This window comes from Pan troglodytes, chromosome 1 (assembly GCF_028858775.2).
Source record: "Pan troglodytes isolate AG18354 chromosome 1, NHGRI_mPanTro3-v2.0_pri, whole genome shotgun sequence".
NCBI lineage: Eukaryota > Metazoa > Chordata > Mammalia > Primates > Hominidae > Pan > Pan troglodytes.
The window spans coordinates 115,280,416-115,300,689 of record NC_072398.2 but is presented as its reverse complement, the minus strand read 5'-3'; the positions used below and the strand labels follow the sequence as shown (position 1 = coordinate 115,300,689).

Genomic DNA, 20,274 nt, shown 5'->3' with positions numbered 1-20,274 from the left:
AGAGAAGAAACACTACTCAATCATATAAATGTTATTTTTCATATTACTACAACAAACCTTATATATCAAGGTGAAAAGTTGAAATAATTCCCTTTGAGATCAGGAGAATGTCCACTATAAACACTTGTATTCAATATTGCATCAGAGGTGTATGCCAACAAGCAAGACTTTTTCTCTTTTAGATAAAAGCATAACGTTTGAAAAGGAAGAAATAAAGCCATCATTATTTGTAAATACTGTGTATGTAGAAAACTCAAAACAATACACAAAAAAATTAGAATTAATATGAAAGTTTAATAAGGAGGCTGTGCTTGTTAAATGATACACATAAGATGTCTTGAGTGCTAAGACTTTACTGTTATAATTATTCATTGTATTAAACATTTGTGTTTCATGCACTTTTCTTTGTGTGTTATATTTAATAATTTTAAAAACATTTAAAAAATAAGTGGTTATGGGCCAAAATTGGATAAAAAAAGAAAAAATAAATTTTAAGAAAGTGATAACATGAGAGAATAAGTGTTAAGTTAGTATTGACTAATGGTCATCTTACCCTTTTCATTAATCTAGAGGTGGGTCGAAAAGGAAGTAATCAATGGAATAGGATTGGGTAGAGGAGGCAATTGGGGTGAATGGAAGAGGGAAGAAAATAACATTTATTTAATATTTCTCTCCTATATCTCAAGTACATTAACTAATACTTACATAAACATCAGCCTATGACAAAGATACTATTATCCCAATTCTACAGATGAGGAAACCAAGACTTAGAAAGGTTAAATAATTTGTTCAACTACATACAAGTAGGAAGTCAGGATTTGAACAGAGGGCTAACTTCAAACCAGTGCTTCCTCCACTGTGTCTTGCAGCTCCTTGAGTTCCAGAAATTCCTGGTGATGCAGCTAATTATTTAGCCATGCTCCTAGTCTCATTCATGGTGATTTTTATGCTGATTTTGTTGCCTTTGGGTTTTCCTTCCTTCTAACTAGGGTAGATTCCCTATTTCTTTGTCCTAAGTACCCTTACCTATTAGCCTACCTCTCAAAAAATTTAAGCCAATAAGTTAACCTGAGTTCTTATGGCGATAGTGTATCCTATGGGACTACAAATGAATGACAGGGAAGTCACTCTGGGTTAATATAGAGTCAGAATAAGCCAGGAGAGGTGTAAGGCCCAAGGTGTTTTCTTTGTTTTGTTTCATTTTTTTTCTTTAAAGCAGCTGGATAGTTTTCTTTAGGCAACTTTTGCCACCTGGTGGTCAAACTACATAAATTGGTGTGCTGGATTCTGGAAGAAAGTAGATTATTATATGAATAGTAACTTCCTAAATTCTCAGGGTTGAAAATTCTATAGTGGACAGTGTATCCTAGAGGCCACGCAATCTGGAGGGTGGATCTCAGGGCCATAAGTGTTTCTCCGTGGTGCATTTTGACCTACTTCCAGGAGCCATTCCATTTGAAAGGGGGAGGGCATCTGGGCTTGGTGTCACATTGTAGCTGTTGTGAGTATGGGACTTTGTTGTTGTTGATGTTGTTGATTTTACATTTCTTTCCCTAACTCTGAATCATACTTACTCCAAAGCCGCCAACTTTAATTCTCTTTAAACAAGGCAAAAATCATTCATGTATTTCCTGCACAACCATTTTAGCATCAAATACATATAAAAGCCTTTTCCTGGACATAAAGGGCTGAATATTTGTGCTTTTCTTAACCAAATACTGGATTTCCATCTGAGACTATTTTTGAACTTGACAGGGCCTAGTGGATATTTATGAAAAACCTGAGAGTTGATAACCGCGAGTCTATAGGTTTAGATGTGCCCTTTATGCTTGTTGGGTGTTTTTTTAATAAAGTAACTGCTTTGCAGAGGGATCTTGTTATCTCTAAAGTAAAACAGATTAGGAAAGCTGTTTTTCAAAGGGATGAGAAAGCATCCATTTCCAGATGTGTCAAAAACTACTGAATCACACTGTCAAAGGATTATGTGGTTGAAAGCAAAAATCAGAAAAAGAAAAAAAAATGATTTTTACTCTACTATTAAATAAATAATTCAGATTACTTTTAGAATGTTCTTTCCTTTGACAAAATAACTGATGCATAATTTTTAGAACATATTTTCTAAACTGGAGACTTTTTCTGCTGGATCCTTAAACATAGGAGGGAATATCAAATCTCCCGGAAATCTGGCAGACCACAGAATAGAATAATTTTTATCCACAGATTTCATATCAATTGCTTCAAGGACACATGGGACATCATGGTCTATTTAGAGTTATAGTTGGCCTGAGTTTTCTCTTCAGTGGATATATTTATATAAATGCTGAACTGAATTGGCTGTATGGTTTTCCCCTAAATCAAAATGGAACGTTCATGCTGTCACCTTCACCAGCCCAAGGCAAGATGGAACTAGTAGCAAAAATGTAAGTAGCTGTGCTCCTGAAAGAAAGAAAAACACTGGCCTGTCCTTCATAGGCACAATCAGCTTCTCCCTCTAGAAGCCCAAACATGGTACTCTTTGCCACAGAATAAAAAGTTGTCTTATACTTGCCACAGAATAAGGCTTTGTTGTAGGTTTTTCCCCACATTTCTAATTTCTCTATATGGCTCTAGGTTAATTTCCACGTTTAATATATGATGTAGATTCTTCTCATTCAATCAAAAGGAAATATTTACTGAGTTCCTGCCAGGTGCTGGGTGCTCAGAGTACAGTTAAAAATAATAATAATAATAATAAGATGAAGTTTCTATTCTCCAGGAATTTACATATGAGGTGGAGAGACAGACCGTAAACAAGTAAGTAGCATTAGGCATAGATACATGCTATGATAAAAAAAAAACAAACAAAGCAGAGGATGAGGCAGAAGACTCTTGAGAAGGTGATACTCGACCAATATGAATGAAGTCAGGGTCTGAAAAAGGTGAACAGCTAAGGGCAAAGCATACCAGAGAGAAAGAAAGTGCAAGACCCTCAAGACACAGCAAGCAGGCCAGTGTATCTGGAGTAGAATGAGCAAGGGAGAGTCAAAGAGTTGTGCTTAAAGAGTTAGGCCAGAGCCATTTCCTGTACAACTTTGTCAGACATAATCTTCATTTATTCTAAGAGTGATAAGAAGTCAGGGCTGTTCAGTTGTTCAGCAGCATCAAAGTATATTCCCACAAAATCCACCTCCCACACACACATACTCTCTTTCTGTGATCAAATTTGCAAAATGCTATATACATTATCCATTTCTCAATTAGAGATTCACAATAACAAGAGCAAATTACAAATTCTAAGACATTCATAGTGAGATGTTCATTGATCTATGTTAAACTTATTTATCATGGAACTCTTTCTTCTGGTGATGCAGAAATCAAAAATATGAATGTGTTCCTCCCCTGTTCATTCACATGGCTGTTTGCTTCATAGCCAAGGATGATATCACCATCCCAATCATCATATAAGTATACTCTGTCATTACTAGGAAAGCTAGTGTGCATGACTCATATTGGTCCATAGTGTGCATGACTCGTATTGGTCCATGGAGTCCGGGTACCGCTTCATTTATTTATTTAACTTTTGTTAAGCTTCATTTGTAAATTAGCAGATGCTCATTAAATAATTTTTAAATTAATAAATGATTAATGAATGGAAGGGAAGCTCTGCAGAATGGTGAAAGCGTATCATTTTCCAATAGGAAGTGCACTTATCTGCCAGTGCCTCTTTGCATGCATGGCCTGCCCCCACCCTAGTCTGTCATCCACAAGATAAGATCCACGGAAATTTAAAAAGGCTTTGTGGTAGTCACCAGCACAAGAAGACAAATCATGTGTACTAAGAAGTTGATTTAATCAGTAAATATTTACAGCTTTTAAAGATAAAGGTATATTCTTAGAAGTGAATGATACAGTCTGAAAGCAGAATATCTGGTATGATTTAAGATATATCACACAAGAAGCTAGGTTCTTTTCAAAGAGCTTAGTATAATTTTTCTAGGTAGGCACAGATTTAGAATTATGGACACAAACACCTTTCTGGAGGCACAAAACATGCCTTTCAGGCATTGCCTTTTCAGCACAGAAACATAGATCATATGGGCAACAAAAAAGCACAGCATTAACCAGCAGGGCAAGAACAAAGCCAGAACACAACTGGATGTTGGTGTCTTTGATTTGCAGAGCAGACCACAAACAATGAGATCAAAGATGATGCAGTCACAAAGGCTGATTCTCATGAAAAGGTAAGGAATTATTTTTCTGAAAATGTAGATGACAAGATGATCTGAGAAAAACCATGACTTGGAGTAAGAAACACTGAAAAAGAAAAAAGAAGATACTTAGAAGGAGAATACTGAGGCTAGAAAAGAGGAACTATTCGGACATCCCCAGAGCAGCTCCAACTGGACAGAAAGGAGTTAATTTTACTAGGCGGCTTGCGCATAACTTCCCAGCTCCTTGCTCCTCTCTAGACAGTGTGGCTTGGCAACCTCACAAACACCTGCTCACCATACAGCCCTGTAGAGCTAACGTTGTCTTGAAGAGAGTTCAGAAAACCTGCCTGTAATTGCTAACAGGACTCAGAATAGTATAACCTAACAATAAAAATATTTAGATTATGTTGCCCATAAAAAAAAAAGTCAAAGGCATACTCTTTTTGGCAGCAGCTCTCCTAAAATGTTGCCATATGGATTTATACATATGCAGATTTCCCCAATTAGATGGAGTACATACTGGTTAGTTGACGGAGCCCAAGAGGGCTCCATTTGGACTTAAACAAATTAAAGCTGAAATTGTGTTCTTATGATATTTTAGAAACCCAAGAAGATGATGGTGGAAGCAGATTTAGAGGACATAAAGAAAACACAGCAGCGCAGTCTAATGGACTGGAGTTTTACTGAACATTTTAAACCGAAAGTACTGCTTCAGGTATTTATGGACTGTGATTCTCTAGGAGACGGTCAGATAGGTCTGGAGAGTCTGCTGTGATTTAGAACAGTTCACCTCCAGGTCATTCTCTCAGATCTAGTTCAGATCAATATTCTCCTTTACTTCAGCTATAAAATAAATTTACTCCCAGCTTGAGCTATGCATTCCCAGCGACTCTCTAAAATAGTTTAAAATATACTTTATTAAAGAATGCTTTTATAAAATATTTTAAGGAAAAAGAAATATACAAGACTGCTGCATATATATTTTTTTTGCTGCTGCATGTATTTTCTAAAAACAAAGTAAGGTTTTATTGGGAAAAACCCTATTTTTTTCCATATTGTTTATCCATTCTACTCAATTTCACCACATTTCACAGTATTTTCTGTTTTGATTAACAGTTCAATGGAATCTGTGGTAGCTAACATTCATTGAGCACTTACCATGTGCCAGGCACTGATTAATATGTATTATTAGCTCATTTAATCCTCACAATAACCCTGTGAAGTAGAAACTATGTAAGCAGTAAGAAACTGAGGCACCTTGACCAGTAGTGACTTTTATCCAAGGTAACATGGCAGCTAAGTGAGAAGCAAGATATAAACCCAGGAAATCTGGCCCTGGAACTTGTAGTCTTAACCACTCGGCAAAATAACAAGTAATCCCAAACCTAAATCCTTTTGTTGTGTTTAGCTTTTACACAAAAACTTGTCCTCTTTTGGTTTTGTCTTTTTAATTTGATTTTTATTTTTATCAAAGTTTTACATGTTTTTTAAGCCAGAAAGTTCTACAAAGTCTTACTATGAAAAATAGCAGCCTCCTTCCCCCATCCCCACCCCACTCCACCAAGCCACAGTTCTCAGAGGCAAAAATCTTCAGCGCATTTACCCCTTTCTTTTGTTACTTTACTCGGTGATCTCTAAATAGCAAGTATATTTTGTTTAGTTTTAGTTTTGTGACATCATTACCAATTGATTCGCTCTTGAGAACACAGCTTTGCCCACCCCCATCCAACACACATGTGCATGTACAGGTACAGGCTCACCCACCCCCACATTCACATTAGCACTTCTCCATTCTCTGATACTGTTAACAATATCGTAATTTTTGGTTAGATAAGTATTCAAAACTCACTTTATTTCAGTTATGTAAGTGCTATTCACAGCTGAACTGTGTGGTATTCTATAATTACGTTTCCTGTATGGGTACCATTTTTATTTTCTCTGCAGTTAATAATTGCCTCTTTTTCTATTTGTTTAGTTTACTATGTATTTATTATTAACTTATCCCCAAATTCTCTACTACTGAGTAAGTCACTCAATACATTCAAGCATAACAGATATTCTATTAGTTTTATTGTATTAGTGATATCTCTCCCATATTCCCTAAGCTTGCTGCACAGCTGTGGTCCTGGGCCTGCCTTTACCATCATCCGCGCCACACCCGTTCCCTTCCTTTCCAGTTAGATGCCTGTTTCCTTCATCCCATGTGTTCCCTCTCCGGTTACTCTCTTTTTTGTAGAGGATCATCTCTTCCAGTAGCTTCCTTAATTAAGATAGACGGGAAGTAAATTTTTGAGGCATTCAATATTTGAAAACAGCTTAATTCTATCTTTATATTGACCGACAGTTGGGCTTTATAGTAAATGCTAAATTAAAAAGCATTTTTTCTCAATACTTTAAAGACAGTTTTTGACAGTGTTCTGACTTCCCAGATTGTCCTTAGAAAAATAAATAAATACCATTCTGATTCCTAATCAGTTGTTTGAGTATGTTGTGATCCTCTCCCTGGAAGATTTTAAGATCTTCTCTTTGTTCCAATGCTCTTGATTTCCTGTTGATATGCCTTTGTGTGGTTCTGTTTCTATGTATTGTTCTGGCAAGCCGGTGCAATCCAGAAATTCCTGTATTTATATTTTGGGAAATTTTCTATAATCATTTCTTTGATAATCTCTCCTCTCCATTTTCTCTGTCCTTTTTTTTCTGGAAATCTTATTACTCTGGTGTTGGACCTGCTAGACTGAACCTGCAATTTCCTTTTCTTTTTTCTTTTAGTTTCCATCAATTTATCTTTTGGCTTTGCTCAATTTCCATTCAGTTCTTATATTGAGCCCTTTATTCCTGTTATTATCATTCTGATTTCCTAAAGTTATATTTATAATTTCAAATTACCTTTTTAAAGGATCATTTCACTTTTTCTTTTTTTTGAGATGATGTCTCGCTGTGTCGCCCAGCCTGGAGTGGCATGATCTTGGCTCACTGCAACCTCTGCCTTCCAGGTTCAAGTGATTCTCCTGCCTCAACCTCCCAAGTAGCTGGGATTACAGGCACTTGCCACCACACCTGGCTGATGTTTGTATTTATAGTAGAGATGGGGTTTCACCATGTTGGCCAGGCTGGTCTTGACCTCCTGACCTCAGGTGATCCACCCGCCTTGGCCTCCCAAAGTGCCGGCATTACAGGTGTGAGCCACTGCATTTCTGATATAATACCTTCTCTTATCTCTATGAGGATATTAAAGTCCTCTGAAGTTGTCTTCTCCATGAATTATCTCTTTTTCCTCCAAGTTTCTTTTCTCATTTTTTGTCTTTTTTGTTTCGTCTTCATTTTTCACGTTGGAGTGTAATATATAATATTGTCCTCTTTGCTCATATTAATAATGAAACAATAAAAATATGATAGGAAGTGCTATATGAGGTGGGGTGGGGGGTTGTCAATAACTGAGTTCATTGTTGGGTGATTTGACTGGGAGATTTCCATAGGAGACTCACCATTGTTGGTATGTCAGGTCTGTTTTCTTGGGCCATTAAATTCTCCATGAAAAAAAAAAAGTCTAATTTTCTGTCTGAAAGACATAAGCCTTCCTGTCAGTGTTTTGAGAGCTAGGTAATGAGGGAAGGGTATTCAGCTTCTGATATTTATTATCTAGATCTGCATTATCCAGTGTGGTAGCCACTAGTCACATGTAACATCTGAATACTTGAAATGAATCTAGTCCAAATTGAGATGTGCAATAACTGTGCTATACACTATATAAGTGCTATTACACACTCAATTTCCAAGACTTTAAAAAGGTGGCATTGATTACTTTTGCATTGTTTATATGTTGAAATGATAAGAATTTTTATCTATCAGGTTAAATAAAATATATCATTAACATTTATTTTACTTGTTCCTTTCTACTTTTTAAAATGTGGCTACTATAAAATTTAGAATTGCACATGTGGCTCACATTTGTGGCTCACTTTATATTTCTATTGAGCAGTGCTGATTTATGCTTTTACACAGTTCCCTTTTTTTCTAGAATGTACTTCTCTGTCAGTGTGCCTTGGGTCCACTGTTCTTAGAACCCATTCATCTACCATCTGTAGTTACCCTCTTCCCCTCTTCTAGAGTGGGAGACAGGCAATAGCCCAGTTGCTCAGAATTTTAATGGGATCCAGGGGCCTAACTGCTTCTTAAAAAGATTTTAAACTAATCTTCCTATTTTCAGTGCCACTTTCACCCCACTTGCAGAGGTGACTAGTATTTCCATATCCTGAGACTTTCTATATTTCTGCACACAAATGGGGTTGCCTGTGGTCTCTCCTAAAATTAATCTTAGGACTTGGCTTTCTGTATTCTGCTAAGTCATTTAGCATTTATCCTTCTGCTTTCCAGCTTCTAAAATTCTGGTGCCTTTGTCTCCTCTCCTTCAACAAGTTGAAGTTGGCTTTCAATTTTATGATATTAAAAAAACAAACAAAATTTTACTGTTCTTTTAATGAGGCGTTAGAGAGTGCAAATGTTCAATCTTTTCTCTGTAACTGAAAGTTTACTTCAGACTTTATTCTATTTCAGTTTTTCTCAGTCCTTACTGCTCCATGAAGCTGCACTTTTCAAGGTAATCAATAATCTTTGTCTTTCCAAATCTAATGGACACTTATCTTTCTTCATCTTCCCTGACATTTTAACAGCATTGCAGAGCTTATCCCTTCCCCCATGAAACACTCTGCACTCTTGGTTTCCTCAGTGTTGTATTTGGAATTTTGTTGACTTTTCCTCCTTTACCCAGCATCTAATATGGAAGTGCCTCAAGGCTCTGGAGCCTCCAGGAAGCCCTAGAGCATCTTCTTGCCTCTGTAAACACCCTTCTTTGATGATCTCATCTGTTATATACTATCTAATGCTGATGCCCATATCTTTTAAATTATCTCTCTCTAGAGATTCACATTATTATACCTTACTCAAAATTCTACCTGAATTTCTGATCAAATTTAGTATCCATCTCAAATTTAGTATCCTATATGACACTCATATTTTTCCCACCTAAGCATTTCTTCCCTTGTCCATCTCAGAAAAGGTCACCATCATTCAAGTGCTCAAGCAAAAAGCCAGAATCATCCTTTGTTCCAACCTCTCCTTTATCCCTGATACCTAATCCATCATCAGTGTTTAAGGGGTATACTTCCAAATATATCTTCAAGCTCTTCTGCACCACAGCTACCACCACTTTTTTTTTTTTTTTTTTTTTTTTTTGAGACGGAGTCTCACTCTGTCGCTTAGGCTGGAGTGCAGTGGCATGCTCTCGGCTCACTGCAACCTCCGCCTCCTGGGTTCAAGCAATTATCCTGCCTCAGCCTCCTGAGTAGCTGGGACGATAGGCGCGTGCCACCATATCTGGCTGATTTTTTGTATTTTTAGTAGAGACGGGGTTTCACCATGTTGGTGAGGATGGTCTCAATCTCCTGACCTCATGATCCACCCACCTTGGCCTCTCAAAGTACTGGGATTACAGGCGTGAGCCACCACACCCGGCCTACTTTTATATGACTACCACCCTCTAATTCCACCACAATATCCTCCTGATTACCTGCTTCCACTCTTGCCCTGCTCTAATCCATTCTCTATATATCAGATATTACATTAATTTCATCTTTTCGGACACACCTCTTTCAACTCCAAAATAATCTATAAAGCCACAGGTCTGTAGTCCCAACTATTCAGGAGGCTGAGAGAGGAGGATAGCTTGAGGCTAGGCTTTAGGGGCCAGCCTGGGCAACATAGCAAGGTCCCGTCTCTAATTAACAACAACAAAAAAATCTTTATCATATTTCAGAGGAAAATCTTATCTATTTTGTTTATTTTTGTTTTCCTAGTACCTGCACAGTGCCTGCCACACAATAGGTACTCATTTTTAATGAAAAACTTAACTAAATAACTAACGTAACCAATAATATTAATACAGAATAAAAGACAAGCACCAATTAGTAAAAAAGGGGAAAATAAGATATGAAAACTTTACATATTGATTGAGAGCAGCTATAGTTCTGTGAAACTTAGTGCGGTATTTTTAGCACCCCCAAAGCAATATGAAAACCCAAAGATTTCAAAGCTCTTATTATCTAAAAGAAAGGATATATATTCATCATAAACGCAATGGTTTTCTGGATTTATAGTGTGAGCAGAATTTGCTTTTCAAAAAAACATCAGTAAGTACTAGATGATACCCTACATAACAATATTTTAAAATGCAAAGATATTCACCACATGTATGTTTCTTATGTTGGCTCTGAGGAAACAGATGTAAAAGTGCCACTCCATAAAGACACTCATTCAGGGGACTAAATTGGGGAAGCAAATGTATTGTTTTGATTATGCTACCAATGTAGAATTGAAAGCAAAATTAAAGCAGCCCTTTTCTAACATAATATATCACTCCATGCCTTCAGATATGCAAACAATAGAAAACCAAAAGCTGCCTCAGCAAATTAATATTGAAAACAAAAACGAAAGCCCACAGCTGTCTAATTTATTTTTCCTATTGACAATTTCCTTATTGTTGATTGGCAAAGGAAACAGGATAAGCAGCTGCCCACTGTGTCTCTCTACTGGTAGCTACCACCGCAGTGCATGCTGAGGATGGTATGTTTTAGAAAGGGCCAGAGTTGGAAGGCAGGTAGAAACGGTATGTGTCAGAAAGACCACTCACTTCACTTCATCTAACACAGCATGGTATAGTGGAGAGAATGCAAAATGGTAAAATTTAGAGTTGGAAAACAGGGATGAGCCCTGGCACCATAACACACAGTGTTCTTGGACAAGTCCCTTACTCTCTCCGCCCCAATTTATGCTGAAAAAATGAGAATTCTAATATTTTGATATGGGAAAAATAATCATACCTACTGATTTAGTCCGCTTGGGCTGCCATGCCAAAATGCCATGCCTGAGTAGCGTAAACAACAGAAATTTTCTCACAGTTCTGGAAGCTGCAAGTCTGATGTCTGGGTGCTGGCATGGTTGAGTTTTGTTGAGGACTCCCTTCCTGGCTTGTGCCTTTGCGTTGTGTCCTCACATGGCAGAGAGAGTAAGAGGGAGTGGGGATGGAGAAGGGAAAGAGGGAGGGAGAGCAAGTTATCTGCTGCCTCTTCTTATAACGGCACTAATCTTATCTTGAGGGCCCTAGTCTCATGACCCCATCAAACCTAATTACCTTCCCAAAGCCCCATCTCCAAATACCATCACACTAGCAGTTAAGGCTTCAACATATAAATAGGGATGGTGAACACAATTTAATTCATAGCATCTATTTATCTGGAGTTTTAAATGATGATAAAATTAGATGATCTATATCAAGGCATGGAAAATGCTAGATAAATGACTGCTGTGCTGAATTATTACCTACCAAACTTAATGAAGAACACTTGCAGCAAGCTCCTCTCTGCCTGATGCCTAGTATTTGTTTTTCTAAAGTGTTGCTGAAATGCTTCCCAAGCTAGCTACCGTTTATGCTCTCACCTTCTAGCAGCTAGGAAAGAAACCTCTGGGAATTTCAACTTGACTAACAATGTAGAGGTGAATGTAGGAAAAAAAAGGGAGTAGAGAAATGCCCTAGTAGGAGACCCTTCTCTTGGGGAAAATAAAAAAGATTCTACAATGCAATTATTTTGATTTTCAGGTCCTTCAAGAAGCCCATAAGCAATATAGGTGTGTTGATTCTTACTACCACACCCAAGACAACTCTTTACTTTTAGTCTTTCACAATCCAATGAATAGACAACGTTTGCATTGTGAATATTGGAACATTGCTCTTCATTCCAATGTTGGATTCAGGTAACAGATTTGGAAAGTTTAGTTAATTAGTTAGTTGGGTTTAGTTAACTTGCCAGTTACTTAGTTACTTAGGTGTTAGTTCCTTACCCTAAGCTAGGGGGCTCAGCTCAATGAAAACATTTGTGTAGTACTATAGATTCAATTCAGCTCACTAAATTGAATGTCAGCATGTGCTGGGCACTGTATGGGCATTGGAGCTATACCACTAAAGAAAACAGGGGTCATTCTTGCCCTCGTGGAATCTAGTGAGGATGTTGTTAAATTACATTTGATTCCAGTAAAACTTTCTCCAAAAGATTTCAAGTAGGAACTATAAAACATGACATTCTGCATGTTGGGTTTTTTTAACTCTATTTTATCTGGGGAACATTCAAAAATAGGTCAGCTGAGTAATATACCAACAGAGCAGTCAGGTTTCCAGCAAACTGAGAGCCTAGGGGTTAGTGATTTTTTCTTTCCAGCTCCTTAGTTATTCCCTTTTTCTCTTAGAACTTTGTTCTCTCTTCTCATTAAGTATGATGATATTTCACTGTTATTTCAATACTGGTTAATGTATTTTCAGTATTATTTGTGTAGCATTTTTTTTAGTTTTAAAGAATACAGAAAGATTTACAGAATGGACTTACATAATAATTGGGGGAATATACTGTATGTAGGCACACACACATTTTAAAGTCATAAAATTTATGACTTTAAAATGAAGGAATTTGGTAGATATACTAATATAACACCTTGAACAGTTAAGCTGTGTTTGTCTTTGTTTTGTTTTTCATAAACAATAATTACGCATTTTATTCCTTTGCCTTATTTCTTGGCTAGGATCTCCAATTTAATTTTGAGGAGAAATCCTTGTCTTATTCCAGATTTTAAAGGCAATGTTTCGAATATTCAACAATTAAATTTTTTTTTTTGCTCTAGGATTTATGTAAATATTCCTTATTAAGTTAAAAAACTATTTCTAGTTTGCTATGAGTTCTCAATCATAGATGGTCATTAAGTCATATCAATTAAATGATTTTTCTGGATCAAGTTAGGTGTTTATATTTTTATCTTTAATCTATGAAAGTGCTAATTTCATTAACAGATATTCTAGTGTTGAACCAAACTTGCATTCCTGTAGTAAGCCAGATTTGTCCATTATGTTATCTTCTTTATAATTGCCACATTTGCTTTGCTAATGTATTGTTTAGAATAGTTACATGTGTATTCATGGGCAAGATTCAGCTATAATTTTTCCTTGCTTTAAATATTCCTATTTGGTTTTAGTATTGAGATTATGTTAACCTCATAAGTTAACTGGAGAATGTTCTCCCTTTTTATTTTTATTTTTTCATTTTCTGAAATAGTTTGTGGAAAATTAAGGTATATGTTCCTTTGGCATTTGGTAGAGCTTGCAGATAAAAACATATGGCCCAGGGAAGATGTTTGATTACTGACACGACTTCTATCATGGTTATTAGACTCTTCATGTTTTCTACTTAATTTTAATTAGGTTTATAATTCATATTTTTCCAGATATTTGACCATTGCACCTGTTTTCAAAAGTATTGACATAAAGTTCATTAAAATATTCTTTTACCTTTTCAACCTGTGTTACATGTGTCTATATTCTTTTTCGTTCTTAACATTTTTAATCTGTGATTTCTCTATATTTTTCTGGATCAAACTTGCCAAAGGTTTGCCAGTCTTACTAATATTTTTAAGAAATCTGTTCTTGCTTTCTAACTCTTTCTCCTTTTATCTCATTTAATTTTGCCAGGATCTTGTTTATTTCTCCTCTTTAATTTCCTTGGATTATTCTGATGTTCTTTAACTTCTTAAATTACAATCCTATCTTGTGATTTTGAGTTGTTTTTTGTTAGTTTTGGTAGGCTTTTTCCTTATTAGCATTTAAGGCCAAATCCCTCCCTAAATACCACCTTAGCAACACCTCAAAGTATCTGACTGATAGTATTTTTATTATCTTTCTTTATTTTATTTTATTTTATTTTATTTTTAATTTTATTATTATTATACTTTAAGTTTTAGGGTACATGTGCACAATGTGCAGGTTTGTTACATATGTATACATGTGCCATGTTGGTGTGCTGCACCCATTAACTCGTCATTTAGCATTAGGTATATCTCCTAATGCTATCCGTTCCCCCTCCCCCCACCCCACAACAGGCCCCGAAGTGTGATGTTCCCCTTCCTGTGTCCATGTGTTCTGAGTGTTCAATTCCGACCTATGAGTGAGAACATGCGGTGTTTGGTTTTTTGTCCTTGTGATAGTTTGCTGAGAATGATGGTTTCCAGTTTCATCCATGTCCCTACAAAGGACATGAACTCATCATTTTTTATGGCTGCATAGTATTCCATGGTGTATATGTGCCACATTTTCTTAATCCAGTCTATCATTGTTGGACATTTGGGTTGGTTCCAAGTCTTTGCTATTGTGAATAGTGCCGCAATAAACATACATGTGCATGTGTCTTTATGGCAGCATGATTTATAATCCTTTGGGTATATACTCAGTAATGGGATGGCTGGTTCAAATGGTATTTCTAGTTCTAGATCCCTGAGGAATCGCCACACTGACTTCCACAATGGTTGAACTAGTTTACAGTTCCAGCAACAGTGTAAAAGTGTTCCTATTTCTCCACATCCTCTCCAGCACCTGTTGTTTCCTGACTTTTTAATGATTGCCATTCTAACTGGTGTGAGATGGTATCTCATTGTGGTTTTGATTTGCATTTCTCTGATGGCCAGTGATGATGAGCATTTTTTCATGTGTTTTTTGGCTGCATAAATGTCTTCTTTTGAGAAGTGTCTGTTCATATCCTTTGCCCACTTTTTGATGGGGTTGTTTGTTTTTTTCTTGTAAATTCGTTTGAATTCATTGTAGATTCTGGATATTAGCCCTTTGTCAGATGAGTAGGTTGCAAAAATTTTCTCCCATTTTGTAGATTGCTTGTTCACTCTGATGGTAGTTTCTTTTGCTGTGCAGAAGCTCTTTAGTTTAATTAGATCCCATTTGTCAATTTTGTCTTTTGTTGCCATTGCTTTTGGTGTTTTAGACATGAAGTCCTTGCCCATGCCTATGTCCTGAATGGTATTGCCTAGATTTTCTTCTAGGGTTTTTATGGTTTTAGGTCTAACACGTAAGTCTTTAATCCATCTTGACTTAATTTTTGTATCAGGTGTAAGGAAGGGATCCAGTTTCAGCTTTCTACATATGGCTAACCAGTTTTCCCAGCACCATTTATTAAATAGGGAATCCTTTCCCCATTTTTTGTTTTTGTCAGGTTTGTCAAAGATCAGATGGTTGTAGATATGCGGCATTATTTCTGAGGGCTCTGTTCTGTTCCATTGATCTATATCTCTGTTTTGGTACCAGTACCATGCTGTTTTGGTTACTGTAGCCTTGTAGTATAGTTTGAAGTCAGGTAGCGTGATGTCTCCAGCTATGTTCTTTTGGCTCAGGATTGACTTTGCGATGCGGGCTCTTTTTTGGTTCCATATGAACTTTAAAGTAGTTTTTTCCAATTCTGTGAAGAAAGTCATTGGTAGCTTGATGGGGATGGCATTGAATCTATAAATTACCTTGGGCAGTATGGCCATTTTCACGATATTCATTCTTCGTATCCATGAGCATGGAATGTTCTTCCATTTGTTTGTATCCTCTTTTATTTCATTGAGCAGTGGTTTGTAATTCTCCTTGAAGAGGTCCTTCACATGTCTAGTTTCCATTATCCTTTCTTACTTGACCCATTAATTACACAGAAATGTGAGTTTTCATTTTAAACACTTGGCTATGTGTTACATTTTTGTTAACAGTTTATAGTTTAAAGATATAGTGGAGATGTAACATATTCTATGGAATACTGAGGCTATGAATTCATTAATACTTGCTCTGTTGTTTAATATGTAGTCAGTTTTTTAAATGCTCAAGGTTTGTATGACAGGAAGGAATATTCTCTAATTTCTGACCATAGGGATGTATTTTTTAAATCTTCCACAATCTTTTGGATTTTTGAGGACTTGGTCAAAAATTCCATTAATTAATGGGAAAAAACATTTTTAAAAAAACCACAATATTATGGTGAATTTTTCAGTTTTTCATTATAATTATATCAGTTTTTGGCTTCATGCATATTGAGGTTATATTATTAAACAAATACAGTGTTAGAATTGTTATATCTTCCTGATGAACCTTTTATCCTTAGGCATGTTCCTCTTTATTTCTAGGACTACTATTTGTTTTCAGGTTTAATTTGTCTGATAACAATGTTAATATGTTTGACATTAATGTATCTATATAGATTTTATCAGATATATTTTATCTGACATTGATAAGTTATACAAACCTTTTTCTTTAATATTATATCTAGCATATCCTTTTCCGCCCATATATGCCTTGTAAAATAATATGTGTAGCTGGGATTTTTTAAAAAATTTAGTCTGACAATATTTTCCTCTTGGTTGAGAATTTAGTACATATTTTTAGATTGATTTCAACCACCTAATTTTGTCCTTTTATTTTCTCTTTTTCAGTTTCTTTACTTTGTTCGAGTTCCATTTTGTTTATTCTCACTAGTGACAGTTACATGCTATGTTGTTTGATTCATTCTTTAGAAATCGTGATAAGTATTTCTTAGCTTTATTGAGGTATAATTGATATACATAAAATTGTATACATTTAATTTACACATCTTGAGAGGTTGAACATATGCATGAACATATACCATCACCACAACCAAGCTACTAAACATACCCATTATGTTAAAAAAATGTCCTCATGTCCGTTTGCGTTGTGGTTTTTTAAAAACATTGAACACATGATCCCTTCTTTTAACATATCTTCAAGTGCACAATACCATATTATTAATGATAGTTGAAAAACAATTCCATACACCCATGCCAGCCACTGTAAACCACCATTCTCTTCTCTGCTTCTATGAATTTGACTGTTTTAGATAACCTGTGTAAGTGGAATCAGCCAGTATTTGTCATTCAGTGACTGGCTTATTTAACTCAGCATAATATCCTCTAGGTTTATACATGTCACAAATGGCAGGATTTCCTTCCTTTTTAAGGCTGAATGCTATTGCATCATATATACCACATATTTAAAATCTATCATCAGATACTTAGGTTGTTTTTTTATCTTGGCTACTGTGGAAAACATTGCAATGAAGATGGGGGTCCAGATAATTCTTCAAGATGCTGATTTCAATTTTTTTTGTATATATACTCAAAAGAGGGATTGCTGGATCATATGGTTGTTCTATTTCTAATTTTTGAGAAACTTCTATGGTATTTTCCATAGTGGCTGCACCTTTCTACATTCCTACCAACCATATATAAGGGTTCCAATTTCTCCACATCCTTTCCAATGCTTGGTATCTTTTGTTTTATTTTGTTTTGTTTATAATAACCATCCCAGTATAAGTGAAATGATATCTAATTGTCATTTTGATCTGCATGTCCTTGATGATTAGTGCTGAACACCTTTTTATATACCAAATCTAGCCAGTAAAGACTGGAGGAGGGAACTGCTTCTTAAATTGCAAAGACAGCAACAGAAAACTTCAAGGAACATGACGAATTCAGGAAATATAAATGTGACCAAAGGAACACATTTATAACACAACTGAGAATACTGTACCCAGCAAATGTAGCCTTCAGAAATGAAGGAGAGATAGTCTTTCCCAAACAAAAGCTGAGGGAGTTCATCACCACCAGACCTGCCCTTCAATAAATACTCAAAGGGAGTTGTCAAGTTGAAATGAAAAACACTAAATAGCAATGTGAGAACTTATAAAAGCATAAAACTTACAGGCAAAGGCAAGTATATAGTCAAATTCAGGATACTCTAATACTGTAATGGTGGTTCATAAATCACATTTAACACTAGCATAAAAGTTAAAAGACAAATGTATTAAAATAACTAGTTGTGATGATTCACTAATGGATTCGCATTACAAAAATATGTAAATAGTGATGTCAATAACATCAAATGTTGGGAAGGAAGAGTTGCAGCTACATGGGAGTCTTAGACTGGAGGATCATTTGGGCCTAGGATTTGGAGTCCAGCCTGGGTAAGATATCAAGACCACATTTCTAAAAAATGGAAAAAGAAAAAAAAACTTCTACAAATATGTGTTTTGTGTAAAATCAAAGGCAAGTTTTATCAGCTTAAAATGGACTGTTATACATGTAAGATGTTTTATGTAACCACAAAGCAAAAATCTATAATAGACACATGAAAGATAAAGAGAAAGGAATGAAACAATAACACTGCAAAAAAATCAGCCAGTCAAAAAGGAAGACAGCAAAAGAGTAGGAAAGAAACAAAAGAACCATAAAACAAAATTGAAAATTATTCAACATAATCAAGTGGAATTTATAACTGGAATGCAAGAATGGTTCAATATATACAAATCAATAAATGTAATATGCTATATTACAGAATGAGGGTAAAAGAGGAAACAATGAACTAAATGGCAATAGTTTATTAATAATTACTTTAAATGGATTAAATTCTCTAATTCAGAGTGGTTTAATGGATAATAAAACCATATCCAACTATACTCTGCCTGCAAGAGACTCACTTTAGATTTAAGGGCACAAATAAGGTGAAAGTGAGGAGAGAGAAAAAGATATTCCATGCAAATAATAACTAAAAGAGATCAAGGTTGTCTACGCTTATATCATATGAAATAGGCTTTAAGTCAAAAATTGTTACAAAAGGTAAAGAAAGACATATAATGACTACATCATTATATAATGACTACATCATTATATAATGACAAGGTCAGTTCTCCAAGGAGATAGACCAATTGTAAATATGTATGTACACAACATTGAACAGCAAAGTAATATAAAGCAAATATTAACAGAACTAAAGGAGGAGTAAATAGTAATACAATAGCACTAGGATTGGACTCCTAATTTTAAGTGTTCTTACCCCACAAAAAATGATAAGTATGCAAGATAGTATGTATGTTAATCAATTCAATTTAGCCATTCCACAGTGTGTACATATTTCAAAACCACATGTTGTACATGATAAATATTTATTTAAAAATAAATTAAAATTCAAAACATGGATTACTGTCTTAAAGTATACACAAAAATCAACTCAAAATTGGTTAAAGATTTAAATATAATTCCTTCACATTACTTCACAGGGAAACTCATTTTGAGTTTATGGCTTCCTAGGGGCTAGATGACATGACCAAGGAGAGAAATGGTAATATGAAGAGATCAAGGATCAATTGTCTGTAACTTTTTCAATTCTTCTAAAAGTAATCCTCTATTTAGACTTGTTAATTCTTCAATCAATTTGAGTAATTTCTGTTTTTCTAGGGAATCATGCATGACATCTAGATTTTCCAGTCTATTGGCATAAAATTAAACAGAGTATTCTCAAGATTAATGTCTGTTTATGAGAAGGATGTGTTCATATCTTTTTATGATTATGGATTTATCTACTACCCTTTCTATTATTTTGACATGTGTAGCATGTGTGTGCAAATTTATTTTTGAATCCTTCTTAATTGAGGATTTTTATCAATCTGATAAAATGTCCCTCTGTTCCCTTTAATACTTTCTACCTTGTATTTAATAATGTTTGATATTAATATTTTTAGATGGTCTTTCTTTATATAAGAATTTATTGGTATAACTTTCCCAATCATTTTATATGTCAGGTAGGTATTGTATTTCACTAGGTTAGTGTAGAGTTGATTACTGGGGTTAAACTAAGAAGAGGATTACTTTTCTCCTGTAGCAAGAAATCTGGACTTGGGCAGTGCCTCAGAGCTAATACAACCACTTGTAAAAGTCATCAAAGACCTAGGCTTCTGGCTTCTTAGTCTGCCATCTGCCACACTTCTATCTTTCTGCATAATTTCGTTTGTATGTACATCTCTTTTAAATAGCACTTTGAGGCCAGCCCAGTGGCTCATGCCTATATTCCCAGCATTTTGGAAGCCAAGGCAGGAGGCTCACTTGAGAACAGGAGTTTGAAACCAGCCTGGGCAACATGGCAAAACCTGTCTCTACAAAAAATACAAAAATTAGCTGGGTCTGGTGGTGTGCACCTGTGATCCCAGCTACTTGGGAGTCTGAGCTGGGAGAATTGCTCAAGCCCAGGAGTTTGAGGCACCTGTGAGACATGATTGTACCACTGCACTCCAGCCTGGGTTACAGAGCAAGACCTTGTCAAAAATAAATAAATAAATAAATAGCAGCTTGCATTTTTTTAGTTACTCTGATAGCCTATGTTTTTTAA

The 20,274-nt window shown here is 35.6% G+C and overlaps 1 protein-coding gene across 3 annotated transcripts in view; it reads left to right on the top strand.

Annotated features, from left to right (window-relative positions):
* SPAG17 (sperm associated antigen 17) overlaps positions 1–20,274 on the top strand; it is a 231,700-nt gene that overhangs the window by 106,824 nt on the left and 104,602 nt on the right. For all 3 annotated transcript variants that reach the window (XM_016924818.3, XM_513687.8, XM_009428331.4), the window contains exons 16-18: positions 4,159–4,220; positions 4,792–4,905; positions 11,842–11,996. In XM_016924818.3, coding sequence (XP_016780307.3) covers positions 4,159–4,220; positions 4,792–4,905; positions 11,842–11,996 — 331 coding nt within the window. The remainder of the gene's footprint in view (positions 1–4,158; positions 4,221–4,791; positions 4,906–11,841; positions 11,997–20,274) is intronic.